Source organism: Panicum virgatum, chromosome 1N (assembly GCF_016808335.1).
Source record: "Panicum virgatum strain AP13 chromosome 1N, P.virgatum_v5, whole genome shotgun sequence".
Lineage (NCBI taxonomy): Eukaryota > Viridiplantae > Streptophyta > Magnoliopsida > Poales > Poaceae > Panicum > Panicum virgatum.
Genome location: NC_053145.1, coordinates 40,144,372 through 40,158,564, shown reverse-complemented (window position 1 = coordinate 40,158,564; position 14,193 = coordinate 40,144,372). Strand labels below are relative to the sequence as shown.

Sequence of the window (14,193 nt, the reverse complement as noted above, 5' to 3'; positions counted from 1 at the left end):
CATTTGGGTTATCGTGGATAGACTCACCAAGACGGCACATTTCATTCCGGTACATACTAATTACACTGCCAAGAAGTATGCTGAGATCTATCTCGATCGCATTGTTTGCTTGCATGGGGTACCCAAGACAATCATTTATGATCGTGGAACACAGTTCTTTGCACGCTTTTGGGAACAGTTGCAAACATCTCTTGGGACAAAATTGATTCGAAGCTCAGCTTATCACCCACAAACTGATGGACAAACTGAGAGGGTGAACCAAATCCTGGAAGACATGTTGAGAGCTTGTGTCATTCATTATGACAAGAGTTGGGACAAATGTCTAGCTCTAGCAGAGTTCTCATACAACAATAGTTACCAAGAGAGCTTGAAAATGGCACCATTTGAGGCCTTATATGGTCGACGGTGTCGTACCCCTTTGAGCTGGTCGCAAGCTGGAGAACGAGTGGTGTTTGGACCCGATCTCGTAGCAGAGGCAGAAGAAAAAGTAAGGGTAATACAAGAGAATCTAAGAGCAGCCCAATCTAGACAAAAGAATTATTTTGATAAAAGGAGAGACCCTTTGCAATTTGAAGTGGGTGATCATGTCTATCTTCGAGTCTCGCCAACCAAGGGTGTGCAGAGATTCGGAGTAAAGGGCAAATTAGCTCCCCGATATGTTGGCCCTTATGAAATCACTGAAATTTGTGGACCAGTGGCCTATAGAGTGCGACTTCCTCCTCAACTTGCAGCAGTACATGATGTTTTCCATGTCTCTCAACTCAAGAAATGTGTTCGAGTTCCCACCGAGATCATTGAACAAATAGAAATATTGGTAGAACCAGATCTCTCTTATGTCGAGTATCCTATCAAGGTTCTTGATCAAAAGGAAAGGGTCACTCGAAGAAAAGCAGTTAAAATGTACAAAATTCAATGGAGTCACCATACCGAAGAGGAAGCTACCTGGGAAACTGAAAACTACCTAAATCAAAATTTCCCCGGTTTTCTGAATTCCACTGGAGGTACACCCCTTTTTCCGCACTTAGCTTGCTTATCTGAATCTCGGGATGAGATTCTTTTAAGGGGGGTAGGCTGTAACACCTCCGGTGTTTAGCACTGTTAAACATGCAATTAATATGAAATGACAAGTTAAGCCCCCCCCCAAATTTTCAATTACTTAAAAGTCAGAAATCCGTTTAAATAAACCAAAAAGTCAACTCTCACCCCTTAGCTCAAATGAACTTTTGCCCAAAACAAAAGTTGTAGAGTTTGACAAGATTAACAACTTTCGTATTCAAAGTTTTTCAAGTCATAACATGAAATTTGGAGAAAACCCCGAGAAACAGTGGGTTCATTAAACTTGAATTCAAATTTTTAACTTTCAAATCATTGCTCAAACGAAGTTTGGCCTGAAAGGAAAGTTGTAGGAATTTGAATTTTGAACAACTTTCGTGATCAAACTTTTTCGAGTTTCCATGGAAAATTTTGAGAAAATCCCGAGTCAAAAACATTGACCTCTCTCTTTCTCTCTCTACTCTCTTTCTCTCTCCCCCTTTCCTCCTCCCTGCGCGCGCGGCAGGGCACTCGAGCACCTGAGCTTGCTGCGCCGCTGCACCGCCATGCTCGCTGCCCGGCCATGAGTGCCTCGCCTGTACGCCCGCCCGCTGACTTCCCTCCCGTCCCGTCGAGCCTGCCGCGCTCTGCTCCATCGACGAGCACGCCGCACACGATGAGCGCTCGACGACGCGCCGCGACGCCGCCGTGGCGCCCCACGAGCCCGGCCATGCAACTGCCTGAGCCGCTGACCGCGGCCGGCCTTCAATGCCGCACGCCACCGACACCCCAACCCCCCTCCCTCTCCTCCCTTGGCTCGCTTTAAACGGCCCAGAACCCCCTGCGCGCGCTAGAGCTCGCCGCTGTCTGCTGACCGGCCGCTACCCCGCATTCCTCCCCTGCCCGAGCTCTCCCCTCCTTCATTTGCTCCCAGCCGCACCCTCGCCCCTCCACTCTTCCCTCTCGCGCCCAAGAAGTCCACCCGAGCTCCTTCCCGCCGTCCAGAGCACCCCTGCCGACGCCATGGCCGCCGTTCCTCCATAGGCCGCCGCGGAGCCCCCTCCTCGACCCAAATCGACCCCCAAAAGAGTTTCCTCGTGGTCCAGTGGACCTCCCCGGCCAGTCCTCACCCTCCCTCCCGCACCGGAGCGCCGCCGCCGCCGTTGACACCCGCCGCCGTTGACACCCACCGCCGCCCCTACTGCTACACCGGCGAGCCGCCTCCGGCCACCCCGAGACCAACCCGAGCCGCCCAGGGGTAGAGCTCGCCTCCCTCTTGCCTTTCACCCACCTAGCCCCCACCGCCGGCGAGCTCCCTCGCCGGGAAACGCCGCCGCCGCCTCCTCTGTTCTTGGCTCTGGCTAGGGGCTTATCTGCGAGCCCCCAAATCATTCCAGGGGTCTAGATGCAAGATCTCATTTTCCTTTTTCTTTTGTTTTGAAAAACAGCAAACTTGTAAATTCATTTAAAAATCATAGAAAAATCATAAAAGTGAAAACTCAACTGTTCTGGAATCTTTGCAAAGATATCTACAACTTTTATTACATGCACTTTTTCATTTGCTCAGTAGTTTTTGCTTTATTTAAAATACAAAGAAAGTATAGCTTTTATTAGATCTCAAGTTACATGCATGATCTATTGGCCATTTTTGGTCAGTGTATTATATGTTAGATGCATAGACATGTGTAAAAGTTTCGTGGGCATTTGACATGCCTAGCTGTCAGTTTATTTAAATCTTGCTTTATGCCTAGGTTAAGTAGATTTATTTATTCAAGTGTTTATGCTATGTTTCTTCAGCTGAAAATTCTGCAGTATATCTATGCCATGATATAGTTACGGTATAAAAATTTTGGAACTTTTTAGTTAAGTGTAACTGGCCCCACAAATGAATAGCATGAGTAAATATGCTAATTCAAGAAAAATAGTTCCTGCACATGTAAAATTCTAATAATTTTTCTATGGGTTAACTTTGAGTATATAACCATGGTGGTAAAATATTAGACTCTAGAACTTGCTATAACTGTCTGTAGGATTTAAACTTGATTAATGTAGCTTTACTTTGTCCTATTTATCATGCTCTGTTACTTACTCCTTTAAATCTGAACAATTTACAGTAGACTTACCCTAAGTTTAGGAGCACTCAGTAAAAATTGTAGCATCTTTACTTGTAGGGTTTGTTCTGTATAAATGAATCTTAATCCTAGCAGTATCTGTTTAATGTATTTTTAATAATTAATATGCTCAATAAAAATAGCTGAAAATTTTATGGAAGGTTTGCAATTAAATAATTGGCTCTCCATAAAAATTTCATCTTCAGAACCTATACCCATCAGCTGTTTTAAATATTCCATGCTTGCACTTGAAAATAATCTTTCTAAAAATAACAAAACCCTCACTTACTTAATGAGAAATAGTTAATCTAGATAATACTCTATAAACGATTGCCCAAGGAGATGTAAAGAAAATATTTTACAACTCTATTGCGAATTAAATTAAGTTTGTCACCATCACCACAACTCATGCATGTGCATTTCATATAGATTTGACTACTCTCGCCGACGGTACGTACGAGCTGGTGCCGGAGTCCAAGAGTGAGCAGCGTGAAGCTCAAGTTAATCTAACTGAAATTACTGAAGACCTAGACCAGAGTTCAGAAGAGCCCAAGGCTAGCTCCGCTCAGGAAGGCAAGCCCCGGAGCATGTCACGTCCATTTTTAAATTTATGCAACTTATTGTTATTCTTATCTACTTGTGCATTTAAGTTTATAGGAATTACTTGGAACCCTAGTTGCATAACCTTACATACCTATGTTTGAATACTAGGATGTATAGGTCGCTAGTTGGCTATGCTAATGGTTCGGTAGAAGTCGAGTGATTTCCTGTCACTCGCGAGAATTATAGGAGTTGGATGTTTACTACACACTGCAATATAAGGTTTACGGGCGGGGTTGTTGTACTTGTGATACCCCTTCTGTTTAGTGAAAATGGATAAGGCCGCGGTGTGTGGTAGTGGTGGTTAAGCATTTGAACGTACTAACCACATGCCGAGAAATATGGTAATCGGTAAGTTTAAGTACCTGATCGACCCGGGGAGTGGACTTTTCCCTCACCCTCTTTGAACGTTGTTTCTCATGCGGCCACATGCGGGTGCAAGCGTGGTCACGACCCGGCGTTGACCGTGGCGTGGGGCTCTTGTAGTCGAAGGGGATGACCCTGATCCACAAGCCGGAAAGAAAGGGGAAATGTTGCGTGGGGACTCGGTTCCCATGCGTGTATTTAGGTCTGCCTGGCCAGGTTAACAAATTTGATTCGAATCGTCCGCCTCTCACGGATATTGGGACTGCTTAACCCTTTTGCCACATAGAGTAAGAAGTGGAACATTGATTATGAGGAATATGGTTGAATGATGAAAAATAATTGTTTTTCACCATGTATGCTATTGGATAGATGCTAATGTAGAATGGTTAATCGAACTAGAACTTGAAAGCTAAAACTTGAAAATAAGGACTTACTCTTTATTGCTGGAGTGGTGTGAGAGAAAAACACTGTTGGGCTGGAGGCTGCTGGAGCTGCCGAACAGAGTGATTATGGATATGAAGGGACGTGCTAGAGGTCAAACCTCTGGCACAAGGACAGGAATGGGCGCATCAATAATGCAAGGACCGGAGTTGGCACGCCTCTGGTCAAAGGATGGGAATGGGTGCGCCACGAGATGAGGCGACAGGTCATAAATAGGAGCTCACATCGCTCGTCTCAGCGGGGCGCGACGTGCAGATGCCTCCATCATCATCAAAAGGATCAGCGGGACCCACACGCGGAGAAGGACGACGGGGTCTCGGAGACCCTCTCTCTATCTCTCCCCCTCTCTCTCTCCCTTGTAACCTGCCCATTCCCCTTGGCCTATAAAAGGGAAAGGGGGACGTCCTGCGGAGGGGGACTCTCTCAACTCGATTCGATTCAACCGTCCACTAACCCCGATCAGAGACTGAGGACCTTCTCCCCCCTCTCGCCCGTTTGTAATCCCTACTGCAAATTTATGCTAGTAACATGAGTAGCACCACACTGGATGTATTATGCTAGTAACATGAGTAGCACCACACTGGATGTAGGGTACTTTGGCCCAAACCAGTATAAACCCCTATGTTCTCTACGCACACCATCTGAGCCAGACACGCAATAACAGATTCACTACTCGGCGGTTCGAAACACTGAGAACAATTGCCATTGACTCAGGAGAAATATTGGCATGGTACTGGTGCCATTGGAAAGTTTGTCTTCTCAGCGTTCCATCCATATGTAGAACATTCAAAACGGCCTCCGTATGTAACCTGAGCAACAATTTTAGTGCGAGCTTGGCAGTAAAACACCGACAAGTGCATCTTGTTTTCCTTCTGTTGAAACCACCAAAATCGGCAGATCATTCTCCCAATATCATCACACAATGTTTTCATGAGATCAAACCAAGACATGGCAGAAGTAGGACTGGCTTGCGCATTCGCCTTAATGAGAACCTCCTTCCCGGCTTAGATTATGATTTCACCATCCATCCTTTTATCCTCTTCCAAACTCAAACTTTCAGATAATTGAAAGTCTGCACCTTTGATTTTCCCATGTAGACTGGCAAGCCCAGGTACTTCTCATTGTGTGCTTCAGAAGTAACCTCTAGAGCTGATTCAGGTTGGGCATTCGGGAGGAACCGAACCGATCTGTTCGATTCCTCAGTTCCCACAGAAGTTTGGTTCCTAGGAAATAGAAACGGATTGGTTCTTTTATTGATAAGAACCGAGCATATTCAATTTCGGTTAGTTCAATTCGGTTCCGGTTCTAATCGAGGGAACCAAATTTTCAAGAAGAAAAAACAAGCACATTCAATAGCAAATTTCGACAGCATCTCTTCTAATTTTAGAATCAATTCAAACAGGCAACAGTAGCATTATCGCAGAAGCATTATAGTTCTCGAATTCAATACAAAACAAGCAACAATCTGCAGGCGCACGCAAAACAAGCAATAAGCAACAAGAAAAATCTCTAGGCGCAAGCAACAATATGCAGTCGCTTGGAGCTGGCCGGTGCAGGGCAAGGGCCGGGACCAGGGGCGGCCGGATGCGGGGGTTGCTGGCTAGCGCCTGTCGGGGCGGGAGCCGGTCGACGTCGTGGCCTCGCGGGCGATATAGGAGCAGTGAGAAGTTTTACTTATATATATGCTACTTCTGTGCATGTGGCAGCCACGGTGGCATGCCACGGCAGGCCACGCGAGCGCCGAGTCAGCAGGGCCCTACGCCGTCCTCCCGCCATTACTGCGCGTTGGGCCCAACCTGCTCATGCCCAGCGATGCCATCGCATCGAGTCGCCCGCTCCCCAGCTCCCCGAATCTGGCGACGCCATGGCCGGCACGTGCGCCCACATCGAGTTCCTCTGCGCGCAGCCCGCCTCGGCGCTGGCGCTGGCCGCCGTGGGCCTACTCATGGCCGTCCGCGCCGCCATCCGCCTCGCGCTCTGGGTCTACGCCGGGTTCCTCCGCCCCGGCAAGCCCCTCCGCCGCGGCTACAGCTGGTGGGGCACGCTCGCGCGACGCGGCTGTGTTCGCCGCCGGCGTGGCGGCGGCCGCGGCCGTGCTTGCGCTCTGGAGCTCGGCGTCCATCCTCGAGTGAGGCGGGCGAGCGCGAGCATGGGAGGCGGGCAGGGATGACCGGAGCGAAGGCCCGCGCGATGGAGGTTCGGCTCCGGCTCCAGGCGGCGGAGCTCCCGGCGGCGGCCGGATCCGAGGGCGAGGGTGGCGAGCGAGCAGAGCACAGCGGGCATTGTTGCGGGCGCGGGAGCGGAGGGTGGCCTGACCGGAGGTGGAAACCCGGAGAAGCTGGCCGTCGTGGCCGCCGAGATCAAGGCCAAGCACCCCAAGGTCCCCGAGGTGCGCACCTTCGTGCTCGACTTCGCTGCTGAGGGGCTCGCTGCAGGTGTCGAGGCACTCAAGGTGCCTACCCGTACGCGCGCTACTTCCACGAGGTGGACGAGGAGCTGATGCGCAGCCTGATCAGTATCAACGTCGAGGGCGTCACGCGGGTCACCCACGCCGTGCTCCCCGGCATGGTCGAGAGGAAGCGCGGCGCCATCGTCAACATCGGCTCCAGCTCTGCCTCCGTCATACCCTCTGATCCGATGTACACCCTCTACGCCGCCACCAAAGCGTGAGTTCTTGCTCACGGATTACTGCTTTGCTTCGTTTCCATTGTTGATTACTATCGCAGTTGTACATATTATAGCTTGAATTGGCTCGATTTTAGGATAGATGCCGTTAGTGGAAGTAAAATTGACTGACTGAGAACAAAGAATCACACCTTTGTTACCCACGGTGCAGGGACGGGGGTGGGCATCTAGAGGTGGCGGTGGCTCGGGTCGGTTGGGGAAGAAGGTCGGGTGGGCATCTGGAGGAAGAAGAAGAACGCGACAGAGGGGAGGGGGGCCAAACGGCATAGGGTTAGCGGCGGCAGGTTGGGCCCAACGCCCAGTAACGGCGGGAGCACGGCGTAGGGGCCCTGCTAACTCGGCGCTCGCGTGGCATGCCACCGTGGCTGCCACATGCGCAAAAGTGGCAAATATGTAAGTTAAATTTCTCACTGCTGCTATAGATGTAGGTGGCATTCTAAGAATGACAATCTGATGAGTGCAATTCGTTATAATGGTAAAAATGTAAAAGACCCGCCGGTGTGCTAGCGGTCGCGACTCGCCTCGCTTGGTCGCGGCGTCGACCCGGGTGGCGAGGTGGGGGCGAGTAGCGGGGTCTCGGTGAGGGGGCGGCTGCTTGGGTGTTTGTTGGTGGCGGGGTGGGAACTTTGACTTGAACTGGAAGGAATCAGGGGTTACTTGGGTTTCTTTGGGCCGGTTGGTTTGGGCCTAACTGAGTAACTAGGCTAAATTTGGTATAAGGTTGGTTCCTCAGTTTACCGAGTCTAAGAATGGAAATAACCAAGAAACTTCGGTTTCTCTGAGCATGGAACCGAAACAGAATCGAATTTTCTCGGTTCCGGTTCCTCCGGTTTTGGTTCTCGGTTATTTCGGTTCGGTTCTCGATTCTCACTTAAGTTTGCCCAACCCGAGTTTTTGCTGGTGGAAACTACTCAATTGTTTCTTTGCTGTCGGACATCTTTAAGTATGCATATTTGCTATAAAACACTATAGTCATTAAAATAATAATTTCCTAGTTTAAAGGATGAAAATGACTATCAAAAGACCCCTGCAATGCCAGGCTGCATTGTCCGAAGGCAATAAACATACATAAATAAACATGTATGAAGTCAGTCACATCTTTATACATAAAAATCACACAGTCATACATGCTCCCATTCATATCTCACAAAATGAACAAGCCATAGATGTTAATAGCCATTCTAAGTTTCATAATTCATATTCAGAGCCATTACAGGGCTCAATATCAGTACATTTCAGAGGTATTGCAGTGATATTTTGGTCACATTAGTTGTTTTCTTTATCCTCTAAACCATGAAATCATTATTTTAATAACTATGATGTCTTGTAGCAAAGATGCATACTTAAAGAGTGTCCAATAGCAAAGGAAAAATTGAGTAGTGTCCAGCAGCAGAAGCTAATTAACACCCCTTTTTGTGCGCGCCCTGCGGCAGCTTTGCGGTGCGACGTGTTGATTGTCCGTCGACATCGTCATATATCTCAGGTGGCACCCGTCGCATAAAACAATGGAGTTTCGTGGTCAAGTGACGATACTGCTCTGGCTTTCCACAGGTGAGACGGGGATGCCGCGTGCATATAGCACTGTTCCAAATACTACCAAAGTAGGCGGAACTAGCGTGGAGGCTGGGGGGTGGGCTCGAGCACGCTACCCCAAGAACTCCATGACAATTAGAGAGAGGAAGGATGGACATGAAGAGAAAAAAGAGAGAGATGAAGAAAAAAAAGAGGACTGGAGGAAGAAGGAGATGAGCCCCTATCTCCAATTCCTGCATCCGCCCCTATAAGCATCCAATGAGTGCAGGATACAGAACATCACTGTTTGCATCAGTGCGTCGTGGCCATACCTGCAACCCATTGGTACTATTACACTGTATCACTAGGCCAGTCGGAGTGAGCGATAATTTCTGCTACGTCTAGCTTTTCCTTTTTTTTCTATGTTACTGAATGCTTACATCGATTCAACGAATGGAGAAAGACCTGTGTATATACTATCTATGTTTTTCCTTGAACTTGACCGAGCACATATTTCATTAAAAGCGAAGCAATAAGACCATTAGAAACCTTAATAATCAGAGGCTATTAATATGGATATAGAGCACCACCAAGCAAGTGGCAAGCGACCCCAATAACAAACAAGAAAGCAAGAACAACAGTGAAGGAGACTCACAAAAACCCTCAAACCTAGACACAAATACACAAATGAACTTGCAAAAGAAACTACAATGTCCAAGGTGCAAAGGTCTACAACACAACATAGGTGGCAAAGCATCCACCCGACCGACAAAATATGATGGCAAAGAATCCGCCCGAAGCAATCACCAACAAACACGACGGCGGCGGTAAAGCATCCGTCAGAATAGAACCGCGACAAACCATCCACCAGCAAAGAGAGTGGCGATAAAGCATCCGTCGGACGATGACCTACGCAACCGAATGATGCAAATGAAATAGAGCAAAGGCATGCACAGAAGCAGCAACACTCCGAGGAGAGCTTGCGTCCACCACCAGTACAGTTCCTAAGACGGCGCCTTAAGAGAGGAAGCGACGTCATTGCATCGTTGTTGTCCGCCCAACGTGGTCAAGGTTTTTGCCCCCAAATGCTCACAAGAGAGGAGGGAACAGGGGAAAGGATGACATCTTCAAGAAAGTAAACAGTGTCTGATGGTGTCTTTGTCATTGGCTCGCAAGTAGACTTGTCTTTGTCATTGGCTCGCAAGTAGACTCTAAACTTTCGCCTCCACCTCATTCCCTCCCCAGAGCGGGTCTTTCACCTCCACCTCGTTCCCTCCCTAGAGCCGACGCAAACACAGCCCGAGGAACCCCAGATCCGGCGAGGGGGCGCGGATCCAGCCCAGGCAGCCAGCGGAGGAGCGTCGGCAGGTCACAAGCTTTGTGACCGAGGGAAGGAGGCGGGGGAACAGGGAAGGAGGTCATAAGTGTATACTGCATATTGGCTATCAGCGTGTTGGCTTCTGATTTTTTTCAGCGGCGGCCGCTTCACAGCCCAGCCGCAACGCTGCAGCATCATCACTTTCGAACACGATAGTGATACATTGCCCATTCCATTCTATACTTGTTTCTATGTCCACCGTTAATTACAACACAATAGTGATGCTTTGAACATTGAAACGTCTCCAAATCTAATCTTGAGCTACATCTGACGGAACGGAACTAACTCCAGTAGATGATGGATCGGACCACTAATCCCTTCCCTGGCTGGCATGTCAATGATGTCATATTAGTCCTTCACAAATTACCTCGCCAACAAGAGGATGATGCCGCGTGCAATGCAAGCAACTCTGCTTGCAAGCATTTACTCATGTAGAGCCAGGATATCTTCGCGATTCAGCCGTTTGATGTACAACACTCCAACCTGCGACATGTCATTAGCCCACCACTATAAAATGATGCGACCAAATAAGTGTAATCAGCATTTTGTGTAGAATAGCAATACCTATTTGTCATTCACAAAAAGAATTTCATGCGCACATCTTTCTTCATGGCATTGTACACCGCTTGGACCTGGAACCGAAATGGTGACAAACATCATCACATAAATGGAAGGGTCCCAAATGCAGAAAGGCCTTGATCGATGTGTCTTGGTTCAGGTCGTGGGCTTGTGTTTTATGCAGATGACATGCAAAATGACAGGGTTACCTGCTCGCTGGAAACCACACGGATAGGTCCAATTTTGACAGACACATATTTCCCCTTTGCAGACACTTTTTGTGATATTTGACCCTACACAAACAGGGTTACAGGGTTAACAGTTCATCAGAAACTGGACTACACAACTAAAACTGAAATGCATAAGAAACTAAGCACTTGACCCAAACAAATGTTTTGGTAACAGTTCTTACTTCATGTATGTATTCTTACTTCCAAAATAAATAGTGAAATTATATGTGCAGCATGTGCTAGTGTGTTTTCTTACTTCCAAAATAAATAGCGAAATTATATGTGCAGGGACAATTAGAATCTTTTAAATCCATGCAAATATAATAGAATCACTTTCATCAATAATATACGCTGACATTTTAAAAACATAGCACCAAATACACTGAAAAAACCAACCTTAGGAATACTTTCTTCAATAACTGATTCAACAGCAACAACCATTGACTGGACAAAATCATCACCTCCTGTACCAATTGCTGTAAACCCTCTAACTGTAGGATAAGTATTTACCTACAACATAGAAACAGCAAGCTTTTTGAAATGATGCATCAGGTGAAATCCAAGAGCACTGTTCTCATTTTCTCATAATTGGTCTCAGGCATTAGAAAATGGATCGGTTTTTGTCCAGGTTTTTTCCGTAATAAAACCTGGCTGTACCCTGGGTTTCTAAAACCCTTTTTCTTCTTAATATATTGATACGCAGCTCTCCTGAGTGTTCGAGAAAAAAAAAATGGATCACAGGTCACTCGGAACCCTCATTGCGTAGCATAATATCCTGTGCCGTGATAATTTACTAACTCAACTTTCAAAAAACTTCTGCCCTTTTGCAAATAACTGCTGAGTTTAAGACATCTTAATCCTTGCACTTATGGTGTTAACATAGTTTAGAAAAGATACTGAGAAAGTAGCTTACAAAAAAAAGCTATTTAAAGCTCTAGGATATGGCGATTAGTGTATTTCGGCTACCCAAAGTACAGTGTTCAGTGAATCAGTGCAGCATAGAACCAGGAGCTGATGCAGAAATTTTACCTACAAGGGGCATACAGTTTATTTCCATTACACCACACACATCATTCCTCCAAAGGGATCATTAACATGAAACATAATTCAAGCAAAATGGCTTCATTTCCAAATTGCCTGATGGCTCTGTTGAGATTTAGAAAACTACAGGGTGTTCATATACCTACTGCCAAAGGAAGAACACACAGATGCTGAGGAAATAATCTAATGTAGATGAGAGAACACCTTTTTATCAAGAACAAGCCATTCATCTGTTGCGTCATCTGTTACAGTACCACCCATGACAACATTTGTTGTTTGTGCAACCCTTCCTGTAGAGCTTGCTATCTCTGTTTTTGTAAATGAAAGAATTGTGAGTGTTTGAAAAGATAAAACATGTAAGACACTGGAAGGAGTGCATTGCTTTATGCTTTGGATCAACTAAGCGATAGGCTTGAAAGCATGCAAGTGCGCATAGCATGTAAAACATTCATAATTAAAATGCTATACATTAAGCAAGCTGGATTTATTGAAGGCCCGTCTGGAAATTGTGCATTGAAAAACACAGTACAATGACAAACAAAAAATTGAGAAGTGGTAGCGGAAAATCCTACAAGAAAACAGAACAGACATATTGTTGAAAAGTGGTGTTTGGTTGGTTCAGAGGGAGGGGTTAGGCCCAAGTTCATCTAACGTGCTATACCATTAGCCCAAGCCATTATGAACTTTTGCAGAGCACCACACATAGGATCCACGGTAACCCATCAGCTATGATCAAGCACATGAGTTGATTTGTCTAAGAATAGGTTAAATCACTTGAATAATATTTATTATACTGAAGGACAATCATTCAATTTTTTTAAACTTGCAATTAGGACTTGAGGCAAGGCACCAATTGACAATAGTTGAAAGGTTTCAAGAATTGTGTACCCAAAAAGAAGTATTAGTTTGTTATAGGGATGATATTTTCCAGGTGCAATATGGTAACTCCCACATAGACACCAAAATAAGAGAGGAAGCAAAATTTTGGTGACTTCTCCCTAACTTTTTAACCAAGTGAGAGGATTTGGAAATTGCCAAATCGGAAGATAGAGGCAATACTTTATGTTGCTGCCTTGCCTACATTAATGTAAACTCGAGCACATCACAGCTGCAAACTAAAACCTAGCACAACAGAATGGAGTAGTATCACAGTATACACACGACAGTCGACGCTGAATTGTGCAGTTAAGAAGCTAGAATCGGCAATGAACGTCGGCAAATTAGACAACAGCTCCCAATCCCGATCCCAACTAACCAGAACCTGTGCATTCAACTGATTCTCCGGCAGCTATGGAGAATATCCATGTCAAAGTAGAGGCACAGGCAACTGGTGCTAAATTTGCCCCTTCTACTCCGTGTTGGCCAAGCCGCGTCGAAACTGGACGCGTCAGTAGGAAGTACTACGGATAATCCGTGGACAGTGCGGAAGAAAGAAAAAGAAGAAGAAGAAGCAAGGAAGGAAGATTCCTCACGAGAGATGGCCTTGAGAACGGTGTCCTGCGGCGGCTCCGCCTGGTCGCCCGCGGCGGCGTAGCACCGGACGAGAGAAGGGCGGGGCCGGTGGGCGCCAATCCGGGCGCGGGGAGCGCGGAGGGAGGGAGCGGACGCGGGGAGGAGGTGGAGCGCGAGGGCCCGGCAGCAAGCCATCGTCCCGTGCTCGTGACTCTCGCCGGCGGCAGCCGCGACCACCGAGGCTTTCTTTTTTCTTCGGGGTGGAGAAGATATTTCGGCCGAGGCCTCGCTCGCTGCTCCGCCGCCGCCTCTTCGGCCTTGCGTAGTTGTGTGTGTGTTGTGTGGAGGGCGCGGGGCCGTTCGCCGCCGGGGCCTCCTGTGCTCCTTCCGTGCGATACAAACTCATCGAATCGCAAAAGCCCAATGCGGCCCAACAGTGGCCCACTGGACACAGCAGTCCGCTCCCGCAGGCAGAAATCATGCTGACATCATGTTGTTGCCGCATCGAATTGGAGGCTAAGCTAGGGTCTCTTTAGCATAGTTTCAGCTTCACCTTAAATAGTTTCTGAAGAAGCTTATCTAGTGAAGCAGCTTCTTTGATGAAGTTGAAGCTATTCTAAAAAACGTTTGGCGAAACAACTTATTCCTACTCTTCATAAATGGATTGAAGATGGCTTATGACCTATATGCCCCTAGCCATATGACTTGTACCTTTGCACTCATTCTATAATTGTAGGTCATGAAAAATAAAATAAAATAAATAAATAAATAAATAGGAATATTGGTT

At 47.0% G+C, this 14,193-nt stretch overlaps 1 protein-coding gene and 1 pseudogene across 1 annotated transcript; one reads left to right on the top strand and one right to left on the bottom strand.

Annotated features, from left to right (window-relative positions):
* The first annotated feature begins 6,403 nt into the window (after nucleotides 1–6,403).
* LOC120654085 lies at nucleotides 6,404–7,220 on the top strand (annotated as a pseudogene).
* A 3,046-nt stretch (nucleotides 7,221–10,266) lies between these two features.
* On the bottom strand, nucleotides 10,267–13,751 carry LOC120655816. Its single transcript, XM_039933780.1, has 6 exons — nucleotides 13,427–13,751; nucleotides 12,159–12,262; nucleotides 11,310–11,423; nucleotides 10,893–10,976; nucleotides 10,690–10,757; nucleotides 10,267–10,608 (listed from the first exon to the last, which is right to left on the bottom strand). Exons 1-5 carry the CDS (start codon nucleotides 13,599–13,601, stop codon nucleotides 10,701–10,703), a joined length of 534 nt encoding a protein of 177 aa, XP_039789714.1. The 5' UTR covers nucleotides 13,602–13,751; the 3' UTR covers nucleotides 10,267–10,608; nucleotides 10,690–10,700.
* Nucleotides 13,752–14,193: the final 442 nt, after the last annotated feature.